The sequence below is a fragment of the Hemicordylus capensis genome, chromosome 6, assembly GCF_027244095.1.
Source record: "Hemicordylus capensis ecotype Gifberg chromosome 6, rHemCap1.1.pri, whole genome shotgun sequence".
In the NCBI taxonomy this organism is placed as follows: domain Eukaryota; kingdom Metazoa; phylum Chordata; class Lepidosauria; order Squamata; family Cordylidae; genus Hemicordylus; species Hemicordylus capensis.
In genome coordinates, this window is record NC_069662.1 from 45,972,225 (window position 1) to 45,984,932 (window position 12,708).

General features: G+C 46.3%; 1 protein-coding gene across 1 annotated transcript; it reads left to right on the top strand.

The window, feature by feature from the left end:
• The first annotated feature begins 3,775 nt into the window (after window positions 1–3,775).
• LOC128331929 (keratin, type I cytoskeletal 19-like) lies at window positions 3,776–11,980 on the top strand. Its single transcript, XM_053265987.1, has 8 exons — window positions 3,776–4,348; window positions 5,725–5,807; window positions 6,059–6,215; window positions 6,396–6,557; window positions 7,294–7,419; window positions 9,140–9,366; window positions 10,211–10,341; window positions 11,875–11,980. The coding sequence occupies exons 1-8, from the start codon at window positions 3,776–3,778 to the stop codon at window positions 11,886–11,888; spliced, it is 1,473 nt and encodes a 490-aa protein (XP_053121962.1). The 3' UTR covers window positions 11,889–11,980.
• The last annotated feature ends 728 nt before the right edge of the window (window positions 11,981–12,708 follow it).

A 12,708-nucleotide genomic window follows, 5' to 3' on the forward strand; every position in this document is an offset into this window, starting at 1 on the left:
TGTTGGACTAAAAGGAGCAAGTAGTGAGAGGGAACCATCTTGCGACAGCCATTTGCTAAGCAGTGGTGTGTATGTGTTGGAGGGGGTAGATAAATTGGTGAAGGGCACCTCAAAACTCTACCACTGGAAGTAACCACCTCATGAAAAGACTGCACCTGGACATATGACTAGATAGATAGGAGAAAGACAGAGTGCTTGAGGGCATTTAAAAGTATCTGACTGGTTGCTGTTGGGAATATAATAAGTGACCTGACGACTCAAACCAGAGGTCCACCTAGTCCAGCATCCTGTTTCCCACAGTGGCCAACCAGATGCCTTTGGGAACTCCATGAGCAGAATATGTAAGCAAATAGCCCTCTCCCACTGTTACTTCCCAGCAACACGTATTCAGAGGCAAAATGCTGGACTAGATGGACTTGTTCTGATCCAGCAAGGATCTTAAGTTTTTATGATAAATAGAGGAAGGAGAAGGGAGAGAGAAGGATGCAGAACAAGAGCAAAATAACAACACTTACAGGCAAGTTGTTCTGGTAAGAACTAATCTGCCTACTTTCCTTTCAGTTTAATTTTAAGTGGTAATTACCACCCTCACAAGTTAGCCCACTTCAGCCTTAAATGTTCACACATCTGACATATTGAATCGGGGTGGATGGCATCATCACAAACTACACTGTTTAGCTGTCCCTATGTGTCTCTACATCTGTAGCAAATTTGGTTCAAATCGGTTAGGTGGTTCACAAGTTAGCCCACTTGCACCTCAAATGTGTATGTGTCCACCATCTTGAATTAGGGTGGATGACATCATCACAAACTGTGCCATTGAGGTGTCCCTATGCGTCATTCACTACAATGTAACAAATTTGGTTCATATCTGTTAGGCGGTCCACAGGTTAGCTCACTTGGACCTCAAATTCTCACATCCACCATTTTGAATCAGGGTGGGTGACATCATCACAAACCTTACATTGTTGAGGTATCCCTGTGTGTCCCTACAACTATACCCAATGTGGTTCATATTGGTCCAGACATTGGGAAGTTGATAGACACACACACACACAGCCGGGTGATCTCATAAGTTTACTTTCCTGAAGGAAAGTAGGCTAAAAACTGGCGTGTATGTGCATGTGCACATGCATGTACACGTTTGCTAATTTCACAAGACCATACTAATATTGGGCTAAAATAAAGGCGATATCGAGTGCAATAAGGTTATCAGGGGCAACCAAAATCCCAACATCTGTAGCAAGACCAAAGTATGTGAATGAAACTAGCCTCAACTTTATTTGATAACGTTTGGTTGAACAATTTGTTTGGGATTTGAAGAGAGAGGGACAGCATTATTTCTTGGTTTCACATGTTCATTTTGCCATAGGCTACTGCAGGAATATAGGAAGTCCAAGAACATAGACTGATGCAAACACAATCAGGGCTGTGTTCTTTGTTGACCACTGGAAGCCTGTCCAAGAATGCCTGCATGCATAAGCATACAGCAAAAATGGTTTCCCTCAACAAATATGAGGATTAGATCTTTAAAAACAATTGTTTCCCATGGAAGTCATGCTGTGCAACTGCCAGGATGCTTTTAAAAGTAATTTCAGTGCTGCTCTGACACAGAACACCAGCAAGCCTGCCTCTCACATTGTGCAGCAGCTCCAGTGGGTCCCTAGCGCCAAGGTCCCACTGCCCAAAACGTCGGCCATTGAGAGGTGGGGTTTTATGCAGCAATTAGTAGACTCTACATGAGAAGCAGCATGGCAAATTGAATGCAACCATCTAGATATTTCTAGATCCCTTGTATAAGGATACCATCAGCAAGCCTTGGCCATGAGGAGTCTTGACATGGACAAGATGAAGCCCACCAGGTGGGGCTGCAGGCAGCATTAGGGCTGGAAGTACAAGGGCATTTGGGAGGCAGGTAGACAAGGGGGCAATTCTCACGACCAACGAAAATCGGGCTAGGAGAGCCTAGCCCGATTTTTGTTGATCGTAAGAACCACTGGGCTCACAGCCAAGCCTGGTGGTTCTTGAACGGGTAACCTGCTTGAGAACCCCTGCTAAAAAGCAGGTTTGCAGAGAGAGCATTCCTGCAAACCTGCTTTTTAGGCTCGTGAGTAGCCGTAGCGTGGCTTCGCACAGCTCCTACTCATGAGTAGACCCCCGGCCGGGAGGCGAAAAGCCGCCTCCCGGCTCCGGGGGTCTCCCCAATATGCCCTGCGCGCTCGTGCAGGGCATACTGGGGCTTGCGGGGGCCACGTGGCCCCCGCTCCCCCCACCCCCTGCCAGCTCTGTCATGGAGCCAGCCATCGTGTGGGCGGCCGATGCAGCTGCCCAGGACTCCCTGCCCGCTCATCTGCAGGGAGAGCGGGCTTAGCCCGCTCTCCCCGCAGTTTTAACAAAAGCGGGTCTCACGGATCTTGAGACCCGCCTCAAGATGAGCTCAGACCAGGTTAACAAGAGGGGAACAGGAAAGGGAGAAGGCAACAGTCTCAAGGGAAAGGACACTTTCTCATATAATGCAGAACCAGAATTTCAGAGGGCAGAGGTTTCCTTACTGTTATGTGTGAATGTATGCAACTGGTTCTGCGTGGCAACCAACCCAAGGTTCCAGTTTTCAAACTCAAATTTGAACCCTCGGATATTAGTGAGTTTTGTTGCTGCAACCCAAGGTTAGACACAGCCTGTGTGTTGTCTGAATTCTGAACCTCAGGCTGCGTCCAACTGGAACTGAGAGAGGAAGCTCCTCCCTCAACTTCAGCTGTGATTGGCTGGGCAGGCTGTCGTTCATGCCACAAGGAAGCCTACACAGCCAGTTCCACCTCCTCTCTGCAGTCTTGCTGACTGCAGGGGTTCCCAAACTTGGATCCCCAGATATTGCCATTGGGTCCTCCAATGGTACTGCCATTGTGGCTGGGATGATGGGAGTTGTAATCCAACAACATCTCGGGATCCATGTTTGAGAACCCCTGCCCTGCATCATAATAACATACTCCATTACAAAACTCTTGATCAACTTCCCTGACATGGGATGCTTTGGGAACCATTTCAACCTGATTGTAGATTTTTTCAACCTAAAATCTGAATTGTTTCTGAATTATTTCAATCTGATTGTAAGTTTGATTTGATCCTTGGCTGTGCCAAGATGCCAGGGAACATCAGCAGGGTTGAGGAATGAACTGAAACACCCTGCCCAGTTTTATTTTCTCTTGATCAAAGTGTGTCCGCCTAGCTTTTCATCTACTTTGGTCCTCAGCAGATAAAATCCAGCTTTGTTTTGTTTATAGAAACCATGCTTGTGAAAGACAAAATAAAATCAAAATGAAATCAATATAAAGTAGCATTAATGATGGAGGAAGAACCTTTTGTTGTAATGTGCTGTAATTATTTCTCACCTGCTTATAGTTTAGGGCAGTGTTATTTTATGATGCTTTCTTGTAAAGTTTGGGCCGAAGCTGATTCATGCAACATTGCGGCTGCTGATATTTTTGGAGGACAGGTGCTGACTCTGTGAAATGCCTTCCACGTGTAACCGAGATTTCTGGAGGCAGGTTTGCCTCAGGCGTAATTTTTCTTGGCAGAGACAGCCAGATGAGCCAGCCCTGTGGAAGAAGATGAGGAAGGCAAAGGAACACCTTTTTTTGGTGACACCCACAGTGCAGAAGGTATATAAATAGGGACCTGTGTGGATGCAGATATCTGCAGTCTGTGTTTTTGTATTGAGCTGTGTGTCTTTGGCTCTTTCTTTGGTTTGTGGGCTTGCTTCTGAACTTCTCTCACCATGAGCTTCACCACCAAACAGAGTACCACAACAGTGTATGCCACCAAAGGGAGAAGCAGCAGTGGTAGCTGTGCTACTGGAGGTGGCAGTATAAGGGTTGCCCCAGGAGTCTCTGGGAGATGCAGCTCTTCTGCTGCGGGTAGTGTAAGATGTGGTATACCTGGGAGGAGCTTCAGCAGTGGAGTGAGTTATGGAGGGGGTCTGGGGGGAGGAAGTTGCATTGATGGCAGCTTTGGAGGAGGGTTAGGAGGAGGTGCTTTAGGTGGTGGTTTCGGGTGTGCACCTGGTGGTGGGTTCAGCGGTGGCAGCGTCCGCTTTGGACACATTGGTGGTGGTCTTGGTGGAGGATTTGGCATTTTCAATGAGGCGCCCTTGATCTCCTGTGATGAGAAGATGACCATGCAGAACCTCAATGACCGCCTGGCCTCTTACCTGGACAAAGTGCGGTGCCTGGAGGAGGAAAACTCTGAGCTTGAGTGCAAAATCAAGGAGTGGTATGACCGCCAAGGGCCAATCTGTGACCCAAAGGATTATGGTTGTTATTACCAACAAATTGAAGACCTTAAAAACCAGGTAGGAAAACTGTTTTTCTAACTGAGGAAACTGTAGATTGGGGCCCCGTGCTCTGGTGTAATTATCCAAGGGCTCAGCACTTATTTTATACCATGAGCACTCCTTTCAAATTCCTTGAAGCTGAGAACTTTGTTCTGTTATCACATAATACTCTAAAAATGTCTGTGTCTCTGCTTGTAGTTTTAAAAGGATGTTTTGAAATAGGGCCGTGGACAACTAGGGCCTCTAACCAAATCTTGTTTTCTATGTGGACAGCATCTGTCTTGAGTTATTTGAACACTCTCTACAATACAGAGCAAAGTAAGTCATGCTTCTGGTAATTCTAGAGATAGTGAAGAAAGAGAGCTAAATTGTTGAGATGTACCAAAAGCCCTAAAAAGAAAACAATGGAGCTATTCACACGACCAGCCGGGTGGGCGGACGGGCAGAAGGCTGCACAAACCTGACCTTCCCTCCAGACCTCACTCCCAGACGACTGAGGGCTAGATTGATGTGTCCCAGCTTCCAGGAATCCCACAATGCACTCGACGCACAGTGCATTGGGAAATTCCCCCAGGAGTCAGACCTGAGGAGACACACAATCCCAGAGCCCAGGTTAATGGCACACTTGTTCCCTTAACCTCGGCTAAAAGCCAGGTTAAAAAGTGAGACTAGGCGGTGCTGCCCCGCCAGGATCGGATCCAATCCCAGCGATTCCCATGTTAATGATGCTCTGGAAATGTCTACCCACAGTGCAGCAACTCTCTGCTTGTGGCACTCTGTGGTTTGGATGGCACAGTTTGATCATGGCAGGGCTGGGGAGAGGTGATTGCTGGTAGGGGATGGCCCTGCCTTTGGTGAGAAGGTTAGATGTGCATGCCAATTTCCCCTAAAGTTGACGCTTTGGAAAGAGGAACAGTTTGAATAATTAGGAAAAGAATGTGCAATACTTTACTCCTTTTAAGGCAAATGTGCCAGCCTATTCATTGGAAGACGGGTTTTTGTTGTTGTTTTAAGGTCAATTAATTATTTAATGGGATAGCTAATCTCAATGACTGCAGTCTTTACTGCTTGATGCAATATTAAAAGTGAGAGAAACTGTGTGCAAGCAAGAAATGAGATGGGAGGAAGATGAGGGTTCTGGCATGGAGCTAGGAAGCACTGGGTTTCATAAAAATGGGTTTAGTAGGATGTTCATGGGTGCACAGAGTTACAGGGTGAGAGTACACAAAGGTAGGTAGGCAGGTCTAGTATGATCCCACCGGTTTGGAATGAACATGAAAAGAAATCAAATCATTTGGGATTGCGGAATAAGACCAAGAGTGGAAATGTGATTTGTGAGACTGTGTACAACAAGAAAAAGCAGATGGAAAATCTTAAATATTTCCCCGCTGCAGATTATTTGTGCCACAGTGGATAACAGCAAGCTTGTCCTGGATATTGATAATAACCGGATGACTGCCGATGACTTTAGACTGAAGTGAGTCCCTCTTCAGTTTGTATTTTTAAAACCCTTTTATCTCTCTCCCCTCATATATACATTTAACAGTTCATAAAAGTGGCTTCTGGAGGGAGTGCAGATGAGCATCCAGTCCACTGCAGGACAGGAAATGGAGGGAAGACAGTTACAAGTGCATGGCCTTGGCATACAAAGAGAAATCTGCCAGGGGGATATCTTCATTTGTGGTGTCTATGAACAATTTCATTTTCCCCCCCTTTCCTATGGCACAGGTATGAGACTGAGCTGGCCCTTTGTCAGAATGTGGAAGCTGACATCAATGGCTTACGTCAAGTCCTGGATCAACTGACCCTTTGCAGGTCTGACTTGGAGGCCCAACTTGAATCCCTCCGGGAAGAGCTGTGTTGCCTCAAGAAGAACCATGAAGAGGTAGGCTCCATCCCCACCAAGCCCCTTACAAAGGATAGGGCTTACAAAAGGAGAATCCCTACCACCACCACCATGACAGAAAGGCACCCAAAAGATCCCCTCCTTGTGATTTAATGAAGTTCACATCTAAATTAACTGGAACTTGCAGTATACAAACAAACAAACAAACTCTCTTTGCAGGAAGTGAAGTGTCTGAAGAATCAAACAACTGGTGATGTCAGTGTGGAAGTCAATTCTTGCCCAGGCCCAGACCTGAAGAAGGTTCTGGAAGAAATGAGATGCCAATATGAAAGCATGATTGAGAACAATCGCAGAGAAGTGGAGCAGTGGTACGAATGTAAGGTAGGTTATCTATTGTATTGAGCCAGATATTGTAGACAAGAGCTCTGCATTACTCAAGTGTATATGATCGAAGGTAGCAACTGGCTGCCTCTGAGCCAAACTACACCTTTTTTGTGGGGAGCTGCCTGACCTCTCTCCCCTCTTGTTTGTGAGATTATTCTAGAGCTAAAGGAGGAGGGGGAGGGAAGAGAGGATATGCAAGGAAATACACTCATTTTTCTCCCATTTTGTGATCTTCCTGAGCCACTTGTTTGGCCCACCACCCTTCATCATTCAAAACGGCCAGCCAGGATAATTGGGCAGAAGAACAGAGCTGTTTTCCTTACACAGTAATTGCTAAACTTGATGTAGTTATAGAGTTGTTTTCTGCAGGGTGAGCTCAACCTTATCTATTTATTATTACATTTATATCCCACCTTTCTTCCATCATGAAACTCAAGGTAGCAAACATGAAGTTCCCAGGCAGTCATCCATCCAGGCACTGACCAAACCCAGACCTGCTTAGCAACAGCAAAGTGGTGCTATATCATGTGCCCTCAGACCATTTCTTTGTGAAACTCTTATAGGTCTGACAAAGCTGTGCTACATGCTCCTCTCCCCTTCTTTGTTGCTCTTGTATCTTCTTGCTAGGCCTAAACTCATCATAAAATTGACCCAATGCTTTCTCTAGTCAGTCCCCCCCACCACTCACCCACTCACCACATCCCTTCCCATTTTGAATCTGCTGTTTTTTCAGATGGAGGAGGTGAATCGGGAGGTCTGCAGCAGCAGCAAAGAGGTAGAAGATTGCAACAACCAAATCGTGGACCTGAAACGCCAGCTGCAGACCTTTGAAATTGATCTGCAGGCTCAACTGAGCCTGGTAAGTATATATCTCTGCAATCATACAGCTTGGTCCTTCTTTCTACAACTGTCTGAGCCAGCTGCATGAACAGTACCATCCATGTAGCACGTTCATAGATCAAGGGAAGAGACAACCTTTCATGGTAGCTTCTCTACAGCTGTGGAATTCTGGAGGGATCTAGCTTAGAGGTGGGTGTGCAGTTCCACAGAGCCTCCACAGGGGGAGTCATGCAAATACGGGCTACTCCTTTTGTTTCTTAGTGCTATAGCAAACGTACTGAATGCTGTATATCCACATCCTCCATCATTTCATGGGCCTCGCATATCTTAGTCCAAATTTAGACAGTAGGGGCTTTTGATGTCCCGGGGGGGAACAGGGAGTCGATGGGAAGAAAAGAAGCAGAGAAAAAGTTGGGGAAGCTGCAATGTGGCAGGATTGTTGGAAGGAACCTTGGAGATCTTCTAGTCCAGGCCTGCTCAACCTAGGCCCCCCCAGCTGTTTTTGAACTACAACTCCCATAATCCCCAGCCACAGTGGCCAATAGCCAGGGATTATGGGAATTGTAGGCCAACATCTGCAGGAGGGCCGAAGTTGAGCAGCCCTGTTCTAGTCCAACCTCCTGCTCAGTGCAGGAACCTGCTACAGCATCGCTGACAGATGCCTGTCCCGCTGCTAGACTGAAGTCTTGGGGCTAGTTGCTGCTGGGGTGGTAAACCTCTGTCTCGCTGATATCACTTTGAACGGTGGGTGGTGGTGTCCCACAAGGGTGACTGGTCCTCTATAGGAAAACCTCACCTGCTCTTACCATAGCTCAAAGGCAGAGCATCTGCTTTGCATGCAGAAGGTCCCAGCCCAGGTTCAATCCCTGGCATCTCCAGGCAGGATTGGGAAAGACTCCTGCTGCCTGAAACTTTGGAGAGCATCTCACAGTCAGTGGAGATAATACTAAGCTAGATAGACCAAGGGTCTGGCTCAGAATAAGGCAGCCTCCAATGCTCCTATGTTCTTAGGAGGGACAGAGGAGAATTGTGGCAAGAGCACAAAGAAGGAGAACCATTATCTGTGGCCACTAATCATATTGTGTGGATTATCTGTGGTTATTCTATTCAACTCTTAAGATAGTTTAAGAGCTGCTGTCTTAGATTTATAAGCCTGCAAAGGCATTATGATATAATGGAATTGTCTAGCTCCAGGTACCATCTGTCCATGGTAAGATCTAAGCCCTATTCACACGAGTGCCCGCTGACCTATGCTTACAAATGCAAAAGTGGGGAGGAAGTCCCCCCCCCCAGTGCTGTCACTGGGTCAGGCAGCCCATTCATGCTTACAGCCTCGTTTGTCTGAAGGGGGAGGTGCTGTAAGTGTGATGGCCAGTGCTTCCATGAGCTGCAGCCTTGATTGCCCATGGTTGCAGCTCATGGAAGCACCAGCCATCATGCCTACAGCACCTCCCCCTTCAGACAAACGGGGTCATGAGCATGAATGGGCAGTTGGAGAGAGTGAGTGACAGCACAAGGCGGGACTTCCTCCCCGCTTTTGCAATTGTAAGCATGAGTAAGCGTGAGTTCACACTCATGACATACAGATAGGGCTCTAGGGTAAAACTGAGCTGGACCTCCTCCATAGTGACCCCAAAGAACTCCTTTCCAAAAGAAACGGGGGGTGGTCTTTGTTTTTGAAAACACCGGCACTGTTTTTAGTTCTTAAGGTTTCACTCTTGCATGTTTTAACTCTTCAGAGAGACACGCTTCAAGTCTCTTTGGCTGAGACCGAATGTCGCTACAACAGCCACCTGGCGGAAATACAGAACCAGATCTCCTGCGTGGAGCAGCAGCTGTCAGAGCTGAGGATGGAGATGGAATGCCAGAACCGAGAGTACACAGAGCTCCTGGACATCAAGTGCCGCCTGGAAAAGGAGATCCAGACGTACCGCTGCCTGTTAGAGGGAGGACATCAGGACATCAGGTAGACCAAGGAGTCCTGAAAGAGCCAAGAGTTTTCCTGTGAGCTCCCTGTCATTGTTCTCACTGCAGCAGCCTCTCTTTTACTCACACTGCCCCAGGATGACACTGCATCCCAGGTCAATGTGGGCATGCGTGAGGGTGCCTCTCAGAAAGCATCATACCGCATGCATTGGTGAAATGCAAGTATAAATATGGGTCCTTAAGTGGCACAGTAGGAAAATGCTTGACTAACAAGCAGAAGGTTGCCGGTTTGAATCCCCGCTGGTTGAAACACCTATATCAGGCAGCAGCAATACAGGAAGATGCTGAAAGGCATCATCTCGTACTGCGCGGGAGGAGGCAATGGTAAACCCCTCCTGTATTCTACCAAAGAAAAACTACATGGCTTTGTGGGTGCCAGGAGTCAAAATCAACTGGACCTTGACCTTCATCTTTAATGATCCTCTCAGAAACAAGTGGACAATGAATGGGGTTCTTCAATCAAACCCCCTTCATACCCATTTGTGCTCATTCGTGTACAGTCAGGTTTGTTTAGGAAGAAATGAAATGCAAACCAATTGGACAGGTCCCATTCATTCCAAAAAGAAATGCACCCCTATTAAATACAAAATGCCATTACATGTCAGCTATCACATATGGCCAAAAATTGAGCTAAAATGTCATTAGATGTCAAATACAGAGATCAACTTATTCAGTGAATATCTGACATGGAACTTTTGTTAGGAGAGCGTTAACCTGCAAAATCATTTCAGTTCTAGTTTTGCTCAATAGTTAACTTCCAACACTGTACACCACTCTTTTTTCTTTGACCTTGTCCAGTGACCTTTTGCCTTTCCCTCTAACAGTGGCCAGAGCTGTGGCAGTTCAGGAGGCGGTGCTTGCAGGCAAGCAGGAGGAAATGTGATTAGAACCTCCCACACCTTCACTACCTCATCTTCTCAATGCCAGCCTTGCCAGTCTACCCCTGATGTGAAAGGTAAGTGAGGAATTATTACGTTCCCATGCCACACAGGGAATAATGCACCATGTTTTTTCGTCTTCTTCTAAAGCTCTTTGCTTTAGTCGTAAAAAGGGGAAAGTGACTTTTTGGGGGGAAGGCACTTGAAGGAGGAGAGGGACATGGCCTGAGGAATGAGGCATGAATGAATAGCAGCAGCCATCAGGAAGAGGGGCAGCAAACTTTCTAAAATTATTGAATGTTTGAATGTCCAAAGCAGCCTTCCCTGGGGCAATTCTTATCCTGTCCCTACAGCTCTCATTCCAATGTCCAGCCTGATTCCATTGGGCTCACATCAGCTTATAGTTTAATAGTCAGTGGCACACCTAGTCAGATTTGTAGCCCGGACCTGTTGGGAATTCTCTCTGGTAAGAGATACTCTTCTGTTACACTGGAGTGTACAAAGGCAAAGCACAGCGTAGTCTGCCCAGGCATGCGTGTCTGCTAAGAGCCAAAAGAAACTTGGAGCCAGTTCATAGTTTCAAATTAATATAAGGAGTCTTTATTGGTGAACTCCATTCTAGATAGGAAAGTGGAGAGATATAATCTAAAATCTATCTGTCTAGCTGGATGCAGACAGATGCTGTCTGCATCTCTGTGCACACATGGTGCAGAGAGAGGCAAGCATGTGTGTGTTAAGGAGAAGAGGGAAGGTAAGGAAGGGAGGCAGGGAGGAAGTAAGTCCCTGAGAGTAGCAATCTACATATCAAAGGGATAGTGTCAGAGCAGTATAGAGGAGGATTGACCAATGTCTTGACCCCTTTAGCCCTCTGACTCTCTAGTCTGTCCCCCTCTGTCATTGAGGCATGAGACAGCGCAAAGTCCTTCACTTCCAACAGGACCTAGAGGGCTACGGAGACCCCACCCCCAGCAAGACCCCCCGAAAAATGTCTAATACTTTTTTCGCTTGTGCGCTTGCCAATCTCCTATACTGCACGGGACGGTGGGGCTGAGAACTGGGTGGGCCTGCCTGCAGCCACTGGGCTGCTTGCACATGTTCAGTGAGATGGTGTGAGTGTCGCAAGTTCATGATATCACATATTTGTAATGCTCACGAGTCGCACTGTGCACTGAGTACCCAGTGACTGCATGCAGTCCCGCTCGGCTCTCAGCCCACCCACCCCCACAGTATAGGAGATCAGTGGGCAAATGTGGTGGGCAGGCCTGGTGAGTGCTTCGTCCCTGAAGTCCAGTCCCAAGAGCACCACTTTTGGGACCAGACCTTTTTCTTGGTGTGAATTCCTCACATGTCTAGAACCCATCCCTCCCCCAGCACTCTTATACTTTAGCATATATCAATAAAATAGTTTAAATATTGCATGTTTAAATCCAATTTAAAAACCAAACAAACCCCCTAGCAAACATCCTTTAGTTACTGTTGTTTCATACCTTGGAGCTTCTCCCAAACTCTCCTGCATTTCCTGTGTTGAGAAGAAGTGGGACACAAACAGTGACCTGTAATATTCTTTGCTTTTACAAAAGTGAGGTTCCCCCCCCCTCCTCTCTCTCCAGGATACAGCAGATAAGCATGCAAAGTAGCACCATCCATAGATGCAACCATCGCTTCTCTGGTCTAGAAACCTTCTGGGCTCATATTAACAAGCAAGAGGAATCTTCTTTCTAGCTACGGAACACTATTAACATGAACTATCCATCACTGAGCTGCCTCCAGGCTCACTCTATTAATCACTTCTATAAAGATTGGGGTATCCTACTACTGCCATGAATGTTACTTAACTAGCATCATGGGGTTGGTCTTGGGAATGTTCCTGAAAATGGGTCTTTAATAAAACTATCTTTCTGCCTGATGCATACAAAAACTCTGTGTGTCTGTGTCATTAATCTCTGGCTGATTGTGGCAAGTTACGAAAAAATTTGTGACTTTGGTAAATAAAGATAAATTAGACTTTGGAAGAACTGCCACCTGTCCCCATATTGTCACTGCTGGAAAGGAGACAGGAGAAGAGTTAAAGCAGGATATACTGAAGTGAACCAAGACCTTTTTCCGTGTGCTATCATAAACCTTGGTGCCATATAACACTTTGCGGCACTCAAACACTTAGAAAAACCCATCATGTTTTATGGTTTAGATGTTGCAGTGCACAGACAGAAAATGAGGAACATACTATTTCTGTTTTTTTCTATTAAATGAAAGATTTTTCTAAAATAAAGTATAATATGTGACATAGAATTAAAGCACTAGGGTGTGGGTGTGTGGAAGTTCTGAGGTGTGAATTCTCATTCTATCATAGCAAATGAGATTTTTTCCAATTAAACAACTCTCATGACCCCACTTTCACTTTTTCACACTCTCAATTACTATGAATATGAGGAAGTAATCAATTT